Source organism: Nansenia antarctica (genome assembly GCF_963989245.1).
Source record: "Nansenia antarctica genome assembly, contig: SCAFFOLD_368, whole genome shotgun sequence".
NCBI lineage: Eukaryota > Metazoa > Chordata > Actinopteri > Argentiniformes > Microstomatidae > Nansenia > Nansenia antarctica.
This window is the reverse complement of record NW_027663122.1, coordinates 15,001-32,500: the sequence shown is the minus strand read 5'-3', so window position 1 is coordinate 32,500 and position 17,500 is coordinate 15,001. Positions and strand designations below refer to the sequence as shown.

The window sequence follows — 17,500 nt, the reverse complement described above, 5'->3', positions numbered from 1 at the left end:
AGGAAACAAAAGGATTTGTCATTTGAAGTTCATGCCATGGGTATCAAACTAGGACGTGTGTTGTGAAAACCCGTGAACCGTCCCTTTAATATCCAAATCAGTCTTCAATGCTTAGTTTATTCACTGTCAATGTGCAATCTGAGTCAATTCCACTAAGCATACTTTTAATGAGGTAGATAGGTTCTATTCTACCCGTATGTTAAAAAATTCTGATCATAATCATAACTGATGTCTTGAATACTTCCCCGTTGGTCTATGTACAGTATAAGCTTATTTTGCATTAAGGTTTAAATTTGCTGTGAACATTTAAATGTTCTATCCCTCTCTTATAATCAAATATTTCTCAGTCAATCACCCGTTGGTTTTAGTAGATTTATCAGAGACACTCTTGAGTCAGTGTGAATGGTTCTTTATCATAAATGTTGCATCAATGTGTAATGCTCGTGCATTCAGCTGTTGGCCGATTAACACTGTTGATTGTGTAAAGTACCGTCATATTCGTATGTGTAATTGCTTTATCAAAGTCTGTAGTCTGTCATGTCATTATCATGTTTCCGCTTCCAAACAGAAAAACAACATTTTCATTTACAGTTACACAGAGAATTATCATTTGTGGTTTCCCCTTTCTCTCATCTGGTTCAATCGTTCACTGTCATTTCAGCCCCCACTTCTGTTAGATTGGCCCTCAGCAACGCCCCCGTTTTTAGTCCGTCGCTCAGTTTCTCTGCATTTTCTTGGTTCTGTCAGGAGATAGAATTGGCAAGAGTTGTGTTGTCCGTTCGGGATTATTCATCAATCAAAATGTCACATATTCCTCTTTGCTGGTTTGAACATCAACAGTCATCAATGCATGTCTCTGTTTACTAAGTAAATTCAAATGTTACGTTTACTGAGTCAATGCAGAATTGTATGATAATTACAATAAGAGACAACTACATTTACAAGTATATGAGAAATACTTCTATGTATTATCTGCAAGAATGCGTCTGTGTGTCTGTTTCACAGAGGCTGCGTCTTGGTTACAAGGGCAGTTCTATTAATAGTGTAGGTTCAGAGTGTCGTCTCTGGTGCAGCTCGGTGCAGTCTACCACTCGCGTCTCTTTCCACTTTTTGCTGTTCGTGCTAAGCTATTTAGCTTGTCCTGAAAATACAATAGTTATTCATTTCACTCTTTATCATTTGTTTACAATATGTTAATCAATACAAGGATTATTATTACTTAACTCAATGATTTCCCTATAACTAATCACTCAACATGCTTCACGTAAGACTTCATTACCCACAATGCTTAGTATTCATTCCATCCCTCTAGGTCCGTGTATTGCGCAAGCTCCAAGACTTGTGGTTGGTGTCGCTTATTAAACAATCCCAAAGCTTCTAATTCCCTTATTCGTTTTTCAATCAATGCTGGTGTCATTGAGAAAATGTCTGGTGTTGATAATTTGAAGTTTTTCGCATCGTCTCCAATACCATCTAGAATCATATTTGTAAAGAATGCGTTAGGTTTGTCCTCTAATTCCAAATTCGCCTTTTCTCTCCAGGTATTTTGGAATCTGATTACAAAGTCAGACATTGTTTCATTAGGCTTACGTTTACAGTTCAGAATTTGTGAGATATCACGGTTTTGGCTGGCATGTTCGTTTAGAAATTTGGTTAATTGTTCAATGTGAGTCAACTTGTGTTCATTTTTAAACCATGGGAATCGTTCATTAATTGTTTTTCCTCTACATGGCCCATCATTTTTTTTATTCAAAGTTTCACAAGCATTTATCAAAGTATCAATTTCAACATCTGGCATTAACGTGATCAGAATGTATCTTAAATCCGTGCCATTCAAATTACCATGTAGCAACATTGTTTTATACCAATTTATGAATCCTTTTGGGTTAATCAAGGGTCTGGGTGCGTCGACTATGATTGCAGATACGTCAGATATGGTTAATGGTTTATACAGGACTTTCTCCTCTATAGTTAGCAGTGGCGCTTGCACCTGGATCACGCTGCGTGTCACAGCCTGCTCAGCCTGTTCCGCCTGTACAGGAGGAGACACGCTCTGTACCTCCTTTATCTTGGGTATAGGGTTAGACCTATTGTGTTCCTTCTTTCTGACAATATTACCAGGCCATTGATTAGACATTATTACCCATGCTTGATAGACTTCTTTCATGTAATCAATATCCCATAATGGGTCGCAAATGCTTTTGTTCGATATCAAATATTCGTCAATAATCTTTAGTTTATTCTTTTCAAAACTCCCGATACTTGGGAAATTATCGTCACTCCATTCCGCAATCTTTGTTAGAAATGGTTCTGCATAGAATGGTCCTAATTTAAGTAAAATCCATCCTTTTGGTGTCACTGTATCAGTGTATTTTATCGGAATATCAATTATGTGTGGATCAATTTCCAATAGTTTCTTAATAGCTTTCCTTTCCCCTCGTGGCAAGTCCCTGACCGATTTATACTTAATAATCCGTTTCTCACAATTTGCCGTCCTAGACGTTTGATTACCCATGTTTGATTAATTACAATGCACACAATGTTAGTAAAAAGGAATTCTTTTATCTAAATTGTCTCGTTAGAGCTTTATAGTTACCCAATTCGTGTTTATTCCTTGTTATATACTTTAATTCAGTCTGTTGTATTGCGTTTCATCAAGGTCATTTAAATCCACGTCTCATCTGTTCTCTCCTGTCTCAATAAATCAATCTTGTCACTCAAATCTGTTGCGCTGTAACATTAACACAAATACCATATCTTTTCAAATTCTTATCGTCCTACAACTGTCTTATTACCGCTGATCTTTATCTTTCATTATCCTGTTTCTCTACAGAATATACCCACATTACTAGACCTCTTATAAACACTTTCTTTAAATCATACTTCAAATGACATACCATAACCGCTTGCGTGTCAATACCTTATTCATTTAACCATCTTAATCAACATTCTACTTCTGATTTCTGTTGACTCAAGCGTGCTCTGCAGTTCACCTTATTTCCTGTCAAATACCTCATTTCTGTACCTTACAGATAAACACATGTCTGTACTTTACAGATAAACAAATAAAAACCCACGGAATGCCCAATTCCGTTTAATCAATTCTTTTATGAATTAATCAATATCCAGTATCAGTATATCTCTTCCAGAGTGACACCTAGCAGCTCTGTCCTTTTATACCGTATTATCCTATATGTGGATTAATGACCTTCATGTACACAGCAATACTCAAACTTTAATATTTAGTCCAATTTAGTCATTAGCCCCCCCATCATCAAATTCATCCCTCTTTCCTTCATTCAAGGAAAAAAATTACAGGTTTTTTGTTCAGCTGGGAAGGCAGTCAATATGTTTAGATATTTCCTACCTTTTGAAGCTGATCCTGTTCGTAGACGCCAATTGATAGTAGGTGAATGTCAGATGATAGGCGGCGGCCTAGATTTGTTCCTTCCCCGTTAAGTGAATAATTAATAGATTGCTCAAGTAGACAATTAAGATAAAGTTTATTCCATACAGCGCTGGGCAGCCTCTCAACACACGGCAAGCAAGGAGGAGAGACCCGCCCCGAATGACACTTTGCAGCGGGCTTATATCCTAGATTTCCGCTGACACCGGAAACAGCTGTACCTTGCCACTAAAGTTAGATGTGGCTTTCGCCTCTTTCCAATACCATAACGGTTTGTTCGTTCCGGTCAACAGTTACCTGACTCTCAGTCAGCTGACCGTTCGTTCCCAAATATACTGACAACAGTTCCCAAATAAGTCTCCATCCTGTGTCCATGCTGTTCTGTCTTGCTGACCACTGGTAACCTATACTGGTCTTACTACCCGTGCTCTCTAAATCTGGCCCAGGTCCAATTACAGAAAAGCCTGTTTGCAAGTTGTGCTGATACAGCGAGAGAGGTTGGCTCACTCTTAATAGTCAAATGTTACAACTTGCTGATAATCACTAATGATAAAGTATTTAGGGTTTACCTAAGCACAATGTAAAAAACACATCATATCAAGCTTTAACATGGAGTTGAATAGCAGAATCTTCATACCAGGGCTGGGACTCAATATAGCATGTACTGTATAAGTTTCATCATCAGTAGCTTGGACATTAGACAGCTTCAAGGAGGTGTTGCCTCTCCTCAGTTCCTCTTTAAACAACGATGTCCTTCCTCTGTAGGACCAGATCTGATGTTCATTCTGGTCTCTGCCGTCAAGGTAAAGATGGACGCGAGGGTCTGAGAAGTCGCGTCTCACCCACTCCACTCTCATGTCCTCAGCACTGATGTTGGGTTTGAGGTGACAGGGCAGGATGATGTCATCACCACGCGTAGCATCAACACGTGAGGGAGAGTGAACCGTAAACCTCTGAGAGCCTGCTCTCTGTAGGAGAAGCAGGAGAGTCCACAGACACGCTGATAGAGTCACCATCGTTCCTGCAAGAGACAATCCCAAAGCTGTATGAATCATAGACCCTGAACCTCTTACTGGTGCAATGCATGGGGCGTCTAATAGATATTATGGCCCAAAGAGACAGACAGACCGTTAAAAAGACAACTGTTATGGTTCTTATTTAAAGAGACAGACGGACAGGTAAAAAAGACAGCCTGTTTATAAATAGCTGTTTATGAATAAAGTCTGTAATAGCAGTGGATACACAGCGTTACTTAAACATGTGAAAGTGTCTCATGTTAAGTAGATGTTGAATATCATTGTTATCTTCAGTCATGTAGCGAACTGACCGGTTTGTCTGCAGCATAATGCCATTCCCTTGCTTCTCACAACTGACCCTAGAAACACAACGTGTGTCAGTGGTTTTATAGTTTGAGATGTTGTTTACATGTTTCTATAAGTTTAAGATCTCCAGAGAGAACTCACCTTGATGGCGTGATCCTGTAATCCGTATGAACTTTAACCCCTTATGTAAACGCCGTCATGTCAGAGAGAAGAGGGTGTGGGGGGGCCAAAGGGCAGAAGGTTGTAGGAGTGAGATCTAGTTAAACATGGACAGGTGTAGGAGTGGCCTTCTGTGTCAGTCAGACAGACGCTCAGAGTTAAAGCATCACAGTCGTCTGGAAGCAGCAGAGAAGGACACGCCCTTCATTGTTCCTTACTTGTGATTGGCCAAGCACAGTTTCAGGAAGTCAGTGGTCTTGTTGATTTAGACCCATCCGGATGAATCCGATCGACTGCAACAATCACCAGGGTAGACAGTTAGCAGATCTACTGCAACTATCACCAGGATAGACTGACTGACACAACCTCTCTCACTGTCTCACTGACACAACCTGTCTCACTGTCTCACTGACACAGCCTGTCTAACTGTCTCACTGACACAGCCTGTCTAACTGTCTCACTGACACAGCCTGTCTAACTGTCTCTGCCACAGCCTGTCTAACTGACTCACTGACACAGCCTGTCTCACTGACACAGCCTGTCTCACTGTCTCACTGACACAGCCTGTCTCACTGTCTCACTGACACAGCCTGTCTAACTGTCTCACTGCCACAGCCTGTCTCACTGTCTCACTGACACAGCCTGTCTAACTGTCTCACTGCCACAGCCTGTCTAACTGTCTCACTGACACAGCCTGTCTCACTGTCTCACTGACACAGCCTGTCTCACTGTCTCACTGACACAGCCTGTCTAACTGTCTCACTGACACAGCCTGTCTAACTGTCTCACTGACACAGCCTGTCTAACTGTCTCACTGACACAGCCTGTCTCACTGACACAGCCTGTCTAACTGTCTCACTGCCACAGCCTGTCTAACTGTCTCACTGACACAGCCTGTCTAACTGTCTCACTGACACAGCCTGTCTAACTGTCTCTCTGCCACAGCCTGTCTAACTGTCTCTCTGCCACAGCCTGTCTAACTGTCTCACTGACACAGCCTGTCTAACTGTCTCTCTGCCACAGCCTGTCTAACTGTCTCACTGACACAGCCTGTCTCACTGCCACAGCCTGTCTAACTGACACAGCCTGTCAGCCCACATCCTCCCCCATCCTCCCCTGGCCTCCCCCATCCTCCCCTGGCCTCCCCCATCCTCCCCTGGCCTCCCCCCATCCAGGAGAGAGAGAGAACACAGACGTCAGACGTCACTGTATGTACTTTATTTACAAATATGATCAATTGCATTATGGTCAATAAAATGAACAGTACAGGTGAGAGGAGCTGGGCGCCAGATTATAAATAAGGAGGAGGAGCCAGATGGCGTGGTCACGTGATACAGCCGGCTGGTTGGCATGACTACAGTCGGGCGTTGGTAAAACGCACACGCACACACACGTGCACACACGCGCACACACACACGCGCGCACACGCACACACACGCACACGCGCACACACGCACACACACACACACACACACACACACACACACACACACACACACTGTAGTCATGGTGACAACAGGAGGTCTCGTCAGGCGGGAAGGGAGGTGCAGATTATTGGATTATCTGATATGATGGAAACAGCGCTCAAGATTCACAACAACAACAACAATAATAATAATATAAAGAAAATGTACAAATATGAAAATAAAACCAGCGTCAGTTGGATTAGAGGACTAGGTTATGGAGGTTCTGTCGAGGGGAGAACTTCTCCTTCAGGCTGAGAGACTGTCGGGTCAGGTCCAGACCCACTAAGACCCCGGGTCAGGGGTCAGGGGTCACACGCTCCAGTCAGGTCAGGGAAGATAAACTCTGGAATGATTTTAAAAGAAGAAGAAAATAAAATTTAAAAAAAATAAAAGAAGGAAAACGTAGCGGAACCCCTGGCACCTAGCAACCTAGCATTAGCCTGAACCCCTGGCACCTAGCAACCTAGCATTAGCCTGAACCCCTGGCACCTAGCTCCCTAGCATTAGCTAGGGGGTAGGGCCTAGGGTGTAGGGGCTAGGGTGTAGGGGCTAGGGTGTAGGGGCTAGGGTGTAGGGGCTAGGGTGCAGGGGCTAGGGTGTAGGGGCTAGGGAGTAGGAGCTAGGGTGTAGGGGCTAGGGTCTAGGGGCTAGGGTGTAGGAGCTAGGGTGTAGGGGCTAGGGTGTAGGGGCTAGGGTGTAGGGGCTAGGGTGCAGGGGCTAGGGTGTAGGGGCTAGGGTGTAGGGGCTAGGGTCTAGGGGCTAGGGTGTAGGGGCTAGGGTGTAGGGGCTAGGGTGTAGGGGCTAGGGTGTAGGGGCTAGGGTGTAGGGGCTAGGGTCTAGGGGCTAGGGTGTAGGGGCTAGGGTGTAGGGGCTAGGGTGTAGGAGCTAGGGTGTAGGGGCTAGGGTGTAGGGGCTAGGGTGTAGGGGCTAGGGTGTAGGGGCTAGGGTGTAGGGGCTAGGGTGTAGGAGCTAGGGTGTAGGGGCTAGGGTGTAGGGGCTAGGGTGTAGGAGCTAGGGTGTAGGGGCTAGGGTGTAGGAGCTAGGGTGTAGGGGCTAGGGTGTAGGGGCTAGCGTGTAGGGGCTAGGGTGTAGGGGATAGGGAGTAGGGTGTAGGGGATAGGGAGTAGGGGCTAGGGTGTAGGGGATAGGGAGTAGGGTGTAGGGGATAGGGAGTAGGGGCTAGGGTGTAGGGGATAGGGAGTAGGGTGTAGGGGATAGGGAGTAGGGGCTAGGGTGTAGTGGATAGGGAGTAGGGTGTAGGGGATAGGGAGTAGGGGCTAGGGTGTAGGGGCTAGGGTGTAGGGGCTAGGGTGTAGGGGCTAGGGTGTAGGGGCTAGGGTGTAGGGGCTAGGGGGAGGCTGGGGGAGGCTGACATTGGAGAACAGACTCATTGTAATTCCTCATCCCATTGCATGCATCACAACAAGCTCCTCCTCCCATGTCTGCCTCCCCCAGCCTCCCCCAGCCTCCCCCAGCCTCCAGACCACTTCCTCTAACTCAGGACAGGAAACAGGAAGTTAATGTGAGAAATCTGATCGGAGCTTTTAGTCTGCATCACAAATCCCACTAAATAAGGCAAAACAAATCAATCCCAAAGAGAGAGAGAGAGAGAGAGAGAGAGAGACAGAGAGAGAGAGAGGGAGAAAGAGAGAGAGACACAGAGAGGGAGGGGGAGAGAGAGAGAGAGACAGAGAGACACAGAGAGAGAGAGAGAGAGAGACAGAGAGACAGAGAGAGACAGAGAGACACAGAGAGACACAGAGAGAGAGAGAGACAGAGACAGAGAGAGACAGAGAGACAGAGACACAGAGAGAGAGAGAGACAGAGAGAGAGGATGTGGTCAGGGCTGGGGGGGGACACTGCTTGTGAAGGTTCAGGTGGTCCAGGTCGCCAGGTCAAAGGTCATGAGAGCGAGGAGGCACCTCAGAGGTCGTCTGGTCACATGCTCGTACGCAAACGTAGAGATTTGTTTACAAAAAAAGATAAAAGGGTAAAATCAAAATCTTGGTAAATCAAATCTTGGTAAATCAAAAAAAAAAAAAGTGCATCCAACTTATTCGAAAAGATCCTACCTGGTGGATCATGCACCCTTTCTCTTTGAAGAAGCCGGCGTCTATAAGCTCAACATCTCACAGACCGTCATGTCAATCAGTAATAAACAGCATTTAATAACTTAATTAAAATAGAACTACATTTAAAACACCAGAGAGGTGCATCGTATCATTGATGGTTCTTCAAGGTTTCTACCAGCCAACCAGTCAGTCAGTCAACCAGTCAGTCAACCAGCCAACCAATCAGTCAGTCAGTCAGTCAGCCAACCAGCCAGTCAACCAGTCAGTCATGATGTGTGTATGTGAGGGGGGGGGGGATGTGGGGGAGAGGCATAGAATGATGAAGAGTGAGAGAGAGAGAGTGAGAGATGGAACGAAAGAGAGAGGGGACGATGAGTTCAGCTGTGGGTGGGTGGGGAGGTCAGAGGAGGTCAGGGGCGGGTCAGAGGAGGGTCAGAGGTCAGGGGAGGTCAGGGGGGTCAGGCCAGGTCATTAGCAGCTGCAGCCCTCCTTCTGGGGCTGGGGCTCGCTGCTGAGCCTTCCTCCCTGGGGGGCGGAGGGCTTGTGCTGCACCCCCGACTCCGCCGCGTTCAGGTCCAGGCTGCCGTCCTGGATGTTCTGGTAGATCTTCTTGGCCGCCTCCAGGAAGGCGTCCTCCACGTTCTCCCCCCTGCAGGACGGGAGGGGAACAGCACCGCTCAGACACACCAACACCACACGGAACCCATTGTGGAGAGAGACCAGTGGTCTAGAACCCCTTCTAGAAGACAGGAGGAGTGGTCTAGAACCACCTAGAAGACAAGAGGAGTGGTCTGTAGTGGTCTAGAACCAGGGGGAGTGGTCTGTAGTGGTCTAGAACCAGGGGGAGTGGTCTGTAGTGGTCTAGAACCTTCTAGAAGACAGCAGTGTTGACTCACGTCTTTGCACTGGCCTCCAGGAACAGCAGCCCTGCAGAACAAACAAGAGGGAGGAGTCAACAGGGGGCGGAGTATACACAACAGGCAGACAGACAGACAGACAGACAGACAGGCAGACAGACAGGCAGGCAGACAGGCAGGCAGACAGAGAGGCAGACAGACAGACAGGCAGACAGACAGGCAGGCAGACAGAGAGGCAGACAGACAGACAGACAGGCAGGCAGACAGGCAGGCAGGCAGACAGAGAGGCAGACAGACAGACAGACAGGCAGACAGACAGGCAGGCAGAGAGGCAGACAGACAGACAGACAGGCAGACAGTCAGACAGATAGATAGACAGACAGACAGACAGGCAGACAGACAGGCAGACAGACAGACAGAGAGGCAGACAGACAGACAGACAGACAGACAGGCAGGCAGAGAGTCAGACAGATAGATAGATAGATAGACAGACAGGCAGACAGACAGGCAGGCAGACAGACAGACACAGACACAGACAGACACAGACAGACACAGACAGACACAGACAGGCAGACACAGACAGACACAGACAGACAGACAGACACAGACAGACACAGACAGACAGACACAGACAGACAGACACAGACAGACACAGACAGACAGACAGACAGACAGACACAGACAGGCAGGTCTGTATACAGGTCAGAGGTCAGGGGTCAGACTCACCGTTCTCCTCAGCGAACTGCTTGGCCTCCTCATAGGTGACGTCCCTCTGGGCCTCCAGGTCCGCCTTGTTACCGATCAGGATGATCACCTGACACAGGTACAGCAGATAAGGTCTTGATTCATGAGGTATATTTTTTTTTGCCTGGAGCAAGAAAAACAATCGCCGGGTTTGTTTGCGCCCGACGACGCTGCTGATCCTGGATGTGTTTACCTGTGTGCAGGAAGAACAACAGACGGCGCAGGCGCCAGACCAGACTAGATGATGGTGGAGTGAAGATATTATCAAAGCGTACGCGCCTGTCCATCACCCGTCGCATCGCTTTGATAATATCTTCACTCCACCATCATCTAGTCTGGTCTGGCGCCTGCGCCGTCTGTTGTTCTTCCTGCACACAGGTAAACAGAGCAAGCAAACAAACCCGGCGATTGTTTTTCTTGCTCCAGGCAAAAAAAAAAGTTGAACAGCGTTACTGTCGAACCCTGTAAGGTGTTGGTTAATAGCGTGTTGGTTAATACGGTATTGATTAATAGCGTGTTGGTTAATACGGTATTGATTAACTCTTTCACCGCCAGAGTTTTCTGAAAAAGTTGCCAGCCAGCGCCAGCCTTTTTGATCATTTTGACTCATCTTCAAAAATTCCCAGAATATTCTGTTCTATGAATATGTAAACACTGAATACATCAGAAGAAAGAAGAGACCTTCTTCTTGCACACAAAAAAACAAGTTTGATTATATCTTCTTCCTAGCATGTTCAGTGAACACTTCAATGTTGGTCATTTTCATCAAAAAACTACTTTTCGGACAAAAAACAGAGAAAAACGTGTTTTTGTGAAAAACTGTTTATTTTCACCCCCAAGACCCGTTTGACCCATTATAAAACTATAATACACAAAATGAATCTCATTGTAGGAGCCATTTAGTCCTACATGTTATGTTAATTTTCTAATATTCATTATGAACAGGATCAGTAGTAATGGATATTTTGAGAAGATAAAAGAATGTGTTTATTTTTATACATGTGACGCATTTGAAAATAATCATGTAAACTTGCCTGTAAGGCAAGGCAAGTTTATTTGTATAGCACATTTCATACAACAGGGGCAATTCAAAGTGCTTTACATGTATTATTTAAAAATACAGCAAGAGGAGCATAGTAAGAAAATAAAAATTACAATGAATAAAAGCAAATATAACAGGTAAATAGATAAAACAGTTAATAAGACAATGTAGCTGGTAGAAATATACAATAAAATGATCTGACCATTTTCTGTGTGTTACCTTGGACAGGGGAACGTGACCTTGCACTTCGGGTCCAATCTAGGTCTGAACCCGGGTCTGAATCTGAATCCGACAGGGGGGGGGGGCTTGAAGGCTTAGCACTGTGCGCTGTTTGATGTGTAAATCATTAGAATTAGTATAACACTAACTAAAACTATATTCCCGCCCGCACCAGCTGGTAGAGATGTGTCTTACCTCTAGCAAGGGAATGTGACGAGTCACTGACTTGCATCCAACGAGGGGGGGCTTGCAGCCCTCGCTGGTCCTGATGTTCCCGCTTCATTCACAGCGCCGCGCCTAATTCGTCTTCGACGCTTAGCACTGTGCACTGTTTGATGTGTAAATAATTTGAATTAGTATAACACTAGCTAAAACTATGTTATAAAACTAAGTTGTGCAGCAAACTCTTGGCTATGTACTGTTGACAAAATACATCCAACATCTAAATAGCAAAAAATATCGTTTTAGTAATATTGTTACTAACGTCAGAACTGGAGCCATTTGCACATGAAGAGAGAGTCTCTAAAAGACTCACTTTTTTTTTCCAAAACCGCCTCCGGTCTTGCCGACTCCAGAGGGATAACGTTTATAACGTTGACCCAACGTTACTGTATGATAATATTGCACATTGCTGTACTCTTTATTCAGTGAATTGTCTTACCTTGTCCATCATCTTCTACACCGCCGTTCCCCTGCGTCTCCGTCTTTCGCGTCACACTGTCCTCCGGCTCAAAGTCACTATTACGGTCGTAAAGTAAATCGCCTGCCTCATCAAAAACCTGTCGGTCTGAGTCCCACAGTTTGGACATGACAAATTTTGCTATTTCAGCTGCTGAATAGCTTTTAGGCCGCGGCATCTTTGGGGAAAAAGTGGCGCGACTGTGATTTGATAATCCCGCTTATTACGCACTGGGAAACAGCTGCGCAGTTTTCCTGAAAATTCCTGTTGGCTTGGTGAAGGATGGACATGTGTAATACTTGGTCAAACGATGCATAACAGCGCCCCCTAGCGACTGGCAGTGATAACTCTGAAACCCGGAATATTCCGTTATTGGCGGCCAAGCGTTCTATCATAAAACACGGAATTTTCCGGGTTTGGCGGTCAAAGAGTTAATAGAGTGTTGGTTAATACGGTATTGATTAATAGAGTGTTGGTTAATACGGTATTGATTAATTGAGTATTGGTTAATACGGTATTGATTAATAGAATATTGGTTAATACGGTATTGATTAATAGCATGTTGATTAATACAGGGTTCCTACAAGTTTCAACAAGTCAAATTTAAGACCTTTTTTGGTTAGTCAGGGTTAGTCAGGGTCAGGGTCAGGCTTAGTCAGGGTTAGTCAGGGTCAGGGGTCAGGTACTCACAGTGTTGGGGTTAGTGAGGTCAGGTCAGGGTCAGGTCAGGTTAGGGTCAGGGGTCAGGTTAGGGTCAGGGGTCAGGTACTCACAGTGTTGGGGTTGGTGAGGTCAGGTCAGGGTCAGGTCAGGTTAGGGTCAGGGGTCAGGTACTCACAGTGTTGGGGTTGGTGAGGTCAGGTCAGGGTCAGGTCAGGTTAGGGTCAGGGGTCAGGTACTCACAGTGTTGGGGTTGGTGAGGTCAGGGTCAGGTCAGGTTAGGGTCAGGGGTCAGGTACTCACAGTGTTGGGGTTGGTGAGGTCAGGTCAGGGTCAGGTCAGGTTAGGGTCAGGGGTCAGGTACTCACAGTGTTGGGGTTGGTGAGGTCAGGTCAGGGTCAGGTCAGGTTAGGGTCAGGTACTCACAGTGTTGGGGTTAGTGAGGTCAGGTCAGGGTCAGGTCAGGTTAGGGTCAGGTACTCACAGTGTTGGGGTTGGTGAGGTCAGGTCAGGGTCAGGTCAGGTTAGGGTCAGGGGTCAGGTACTCACAGTGTTGGGGTTGGTGAGGTCAGGTCAGGTTAGGGTCAGGGGTCAGGTACTCACAGTGTTGGGGTTGGTGAGGTCAGGTCAGGGTCAGGTCAGGTTAGGGTCAGGGGTCAGGTACTCACAGTGTTGGGGTTGGTGAGGTCAGGTCAGGGTCAGGTCAGGTTAGGGTCAGGGGTCAGGTACTCACAGTGTTGGGGTTGGTGAGGTCAGGTCAGGGTCAGGTTAGGGTCAGGGGTCAGGTACTCACAGTGTTGGGGTTGGTGAGGTCAGGTCAGGGTCAGGTCAGGTTAGGGTCAGGGGTCAGGTACTCACAGTGTTGGGGTTGGTGAGGTCAGGTCAGGGTCAGGTCAGGTTAGGGTCAGGGGTCAGGTACTCACAGTGTTGGGGTTGGTGAGGTCAGGTCAGGGTCAGGTCAGGTTAGGGTCAGGGGTCAGGTACTCACAGTGTTGGGGTTGGTGAGGTCAGGTCAGGGTCAGGTCAGGTTAGGGTCAGGGGTCAGGTACTCACAGTGTTGGGGTTGGTGAGGTCAGGTCAGGGTCAGGTCAGGTTAGGGTCAGGGGTCAGGTACTCACAGTGTTGGGGTTGGTGAGGTCAGGTCAGGGTCAGGTCAGGTTAGGGTCAGGGGTCAGGTACTCACAGTGTTGGGGTTGGTGAGGTCAGGTCAGGGGTCAGGTCAGGGTCAGGGGTCAGGTACTCACAGTGTTGGGGTTGGTGAGGTCAGGTCAGGGTCAGGTCAGGTTAGGGTCAGGGGTCAGGTACTCACAGTGTTGGGGTTGGTGAGGTCAGGTCAGGGTCAGGTCAGGGTCAGGGGTCAGGTACTCACAGTGTTGGGGTTGGTGAGGTCAGGTCAGGGTCAGGGGTCAGGTACTCACAGTGTTGGGGTTGGTGAGGTCAGGTCAGGGTCAGGTCAGGGTCAGGGGTCAGGTACTCACAGTGTTGGGGTTGGTGAGGTCAGGTCAGGGTCAGGGGTCAGGTTAGGGTCAGGTACTCACAGTGTTGGGGTTGGTGAGGTCAGGTCAGGGTCAGGTCAGGTCAGGGGTCAGGTACTCACAGTGTTGGGGTTGGTGAGGTCAGGTCAGGGTCAGGTTAGGGTCAGGGGTCAGGTACTCACAGTGTTGGGGTTGGTGAGGTCAGGTCAGGGTCAGGGGTCAGGTTAGGGTCAGGGGTCAGGTACTCACAGTGTTGGGGTTGGTGAGGTCAGGTCAGGGTCAGGTCAGGTTAGGGTCAGGGGTCAGGTACTCACAGTGTTGGGGTTGGTGAGGTCAGGTCAGGGTCAGGTCAGGTTAGGGTCAGGGGTCAGGTACTCACAGTGTTGGGGTTGGTGGGGTCAGGTCAGGTTAGGGTCAGGGGTCAGGTACTCACAGTGTTGGGGTTGGTGAGGTCAGGTCAGGGGTCAGGTCAGGGGTCAGGTACTCACAGTGTTGGGGTTGGTGAGGTCAGGTCAGGGTCAGGTCAGGTTAGGGTCAGGGGTCAGGTACTCACAGTGTTGGGGTTGGTGAGGTCAGGTCAGGGTCAGGTCAGGTTAGGGTCAGGGGTCAGGTACTCACAGTGTTGGGGTTGGTGAGGTCAGGTCAGGGTCAGGTCAGGTTAGGGTCAGGGGTCAGGTACTCACAGTGTTGGGGTTGGTGAGGTCAGGTCAGGGGTCAGGTCAGGGTCAGGGGTCAGGTACTCACAGTGTTGGGGTTGGTGAGGTCAGGTCAGGGTCAGGTCAGGTTAGGGTCAGGGGTCAGGTACTCACAGTGTTGGGGTTGGTGAGGTCAGGTCAGGGTCAGGGGTCAGGTACTCACAGTGTTGGGGTTGGTGAGGTCAGGTCAGGGTCAGGGGTCAGGTACTCACAGTGTTGGGGTTGGTGAGGTCAGGTCAGGGTCAGGGGTCAGGTTAGGGTCAGGGGTCAGGTACTCACAGTGTTGGGGTTGGTGAGGTCAGGGTCAGGTCAGGTCAGGGGTCAGGTACTCACAGTGTTGGGGTTGGTGAGGTGAGGTCAGGGTCAGGTTAGGGTCAGGGGTCAGGTACTCACAGTGTTGGGGTTGGTGAGGTCAGGTCAGGGTCAGGTCAGGGGTCAGGTACTCACAGTGTTGGGGTTGGTGAGGTCAGGTCAGGGTCAGGTCAGGGGTCAGGGGTCAGGTACTCACAGTGTTGGGGTTGGTGAGGTCAGGTCAGGGTCAGGTCAGGGTCAGGGGTCAGGTACTCACAGTGTTGGGGTTAGTGAGGTCAGGTCAGGGTCAGGTCAGGTTAGGGTCAGGGGTCAGGTACTCACAGTGTTGGGGTTGGTGAGGTCAGGTCAGGGTCAGGTCAGGTTAGGGTCAGGGGTCAGGTACTCACAGTGTTGGGGTTGGTGAGGTCAGGTCAGGGTCAGGTCAGGTTAGGGTCAGGGGTCAGGTACTCACAGTGTTGGGGTTGGTGAGGTCAGGGTCAGGTCAGGTTAGGGTCAGGGGTCAGGTACTCACAGTGTTGGGGTTGGTGAGGTCAGGTCAGGTCAGGGTCAGGGGTCAGGTACTCACAGTGTTGGGGTTGGTGAGGTCAGGTCAGGTTAGGGTCAGGGGTCAGGTTAGGGTCAGGGGTCAGGTACTCACAGTGTTGGGGTTGGTGAGGTCAGGTCAGGGTCAGGTCAGGTTAGGGTCAGGGGTCAGGTACTCACAGTGTTGGGGTTGGTGAGGTCAGGTCAGGGTCAGGGGTCAGGTACTCACAGTGTTGGGGTTAGTGAGGTCAGGTCAGGGTCAGGTCAGGTTAGGGTCAGGGGTCAGGTACTCACAGTGTTGGGGTTAGTGAGGTCAGGTCAGGGTCAGGTCAGGTTAGGGTCAGGGGTCAGGTACTCACAGTGTTGGGGTTGGTGAGGTCAGGTCAGGGTCAGGTCAGGTTAGGGTCAGGGGTCAGGTACTCACAGTGTTGGGGTTGGTGAGGTCAGGTCAGGGTCAGGTCAGGGGTCAGGGGTCAGGTACTCACAGTGTTGGGGTTGGTGAGGTTGCGAGCGTCGGTCAGCCAGCTGCTCAGGTGGTTGTAGGTGCTCCTCCTGAACACACGCAGCAGGTCACCATGGCAACACACAGAGGGGGGGGGGTGAGTGTCTGGTCCCTGTGTGTGTGTGTGTGTGTGTGTGTGTGTGTGTGTGTGTGTGTGTGTGTGTATGTGTGTGTGTGTGTGTGTACCTGGTGATGTCGTAGACCATCAGCGCCCTCGCGGCCCCCTTGTAGTAGGAGCTAGGTGTGTGTGTGTGTGTGTGTGTGTGTGTGTGTACCTGGTGATGTCATAGACCATCAGCGCGCCCGCGGCCCCCCTGTAGTAGGACCTCGTCACGGCTCTGAAGCGCTCCTGCCCGGCCGTGTCCCAGATCTGCAGCTTCACCTTCTGGCTGCTGACCTCCATGATCCTGGTGCCAAACTCCACCCCGATGGTGTGGGGGCAGTCCGCCATGACTACACACACACACAGGGGACAGACACACACACACACAGGGGACAGACACACACACACACACACACAGGGGACAGACACACACACACACACACACACAGGGGACAGACACACACACACACACAGGGGACAGACACACACACACACACACACACACACACAGGGGACAGACACACACACACACACACACACACACACACAGGGGACAGACACACACACACACACACACACACAGGGGACAGACACACACACACACACACAGGGGACAGACACACACACACACACACACACACACACACAGGGGACAGACACACACACACAGGGGACAGACACACACACACACACACACAGGGGACAGACACACACACACACACAGACCAGATACACACAGACAGACATAGACAGGGGACAGACAGACAGACACAGGGACCAGACACACACACACAGACACAGACAGACAGACAGACACACACACACACACACACAGGGGCCACACACAAACACACACACACATTTACATTTACATGTTTGGCATTTAGCAGACGCCTTATTCCAAAGCGACTTACAATCGATACATTTGACTAAGCAAGTGAATCATCAGTCCACCAGTCGTAGCAGGAAGAGTGATCCAGCTCAGGCCCGGGGCCACTGGCAGTGATAGAAGAAGCAGGAAGAGTAATCCAGCTCAGGCCCGGGGCCATTGGCAGTCTCCGTGATAGAAGAGGAAAGAACTGATTTTTGGGGGGGAAACAGTACAATAGGGGGAAGTAGAAATCTTAGGAGACACAGTATAGGAGGAAGCAGGTGTCTCAGGAGGACACACACACACACACACATACATACACACACACACACATACATACACACACATACACACACACACACACACACACATACACACACACATACATACACAC

The 17,500-nt window shown here is 48.7% G+C and overlaps 1 protein-coding gene and 1 pseudogene across 2 annotated transcripts in view; both read right to left on the bottom strand.

Moving 5' to 3' along the window:
• Positions 1-4,422, bottom strand: part of LOC308175276 (butyrophilin subfamily 1 member A1-like) — a 7,328-nt pseudogene extending 2,906 nt beyond the window's left edge. Inside the window, exon 1 of the transcript in view lies at positions 4,044-4,422. The product of the transcript in view is annotated as a butyrophilin subfamily 1 member A1-like (transcript). The remainder of the gene's footprint in view (positions 1-4,043) is intronic.
• Positions 4,423-7,907: 3,485 nt separating this feature from the next.
• The window catches only part of LOC308175275 (ras-related protein Rab-14-like), a 13,280-nt gene continuing 3,687 nt past the window's right edge, over positions 7,908-17,500 (bottom strand). The window contains exons 4-8 of the mRNA XM_080550971.1: positions 16,408-16,585; positions 16,116-16,182; positions 10,009-10,096; positions 9,322-9,352; positions 7,908-9,074 (exon numbers count right to left, since the gene is read on the bottom strand). Of these exons, the coding sequence (XP_080407097.1) occupies positions 8,897-9,074; positions 9,322-9,352; positions 10,009-10,096; positions 16,116-16,182; positions 16,408-16,585 (542 nt within the window). The 3' untranslated portion in view covers positions 7,908-8,896. The remainder of the gene's footprint in view (positions 9,075-9,321; positions 9,353-10,008; positions 10,097-16,115; positions 16,183-16,407; positions 16,586-17,500) is intronic.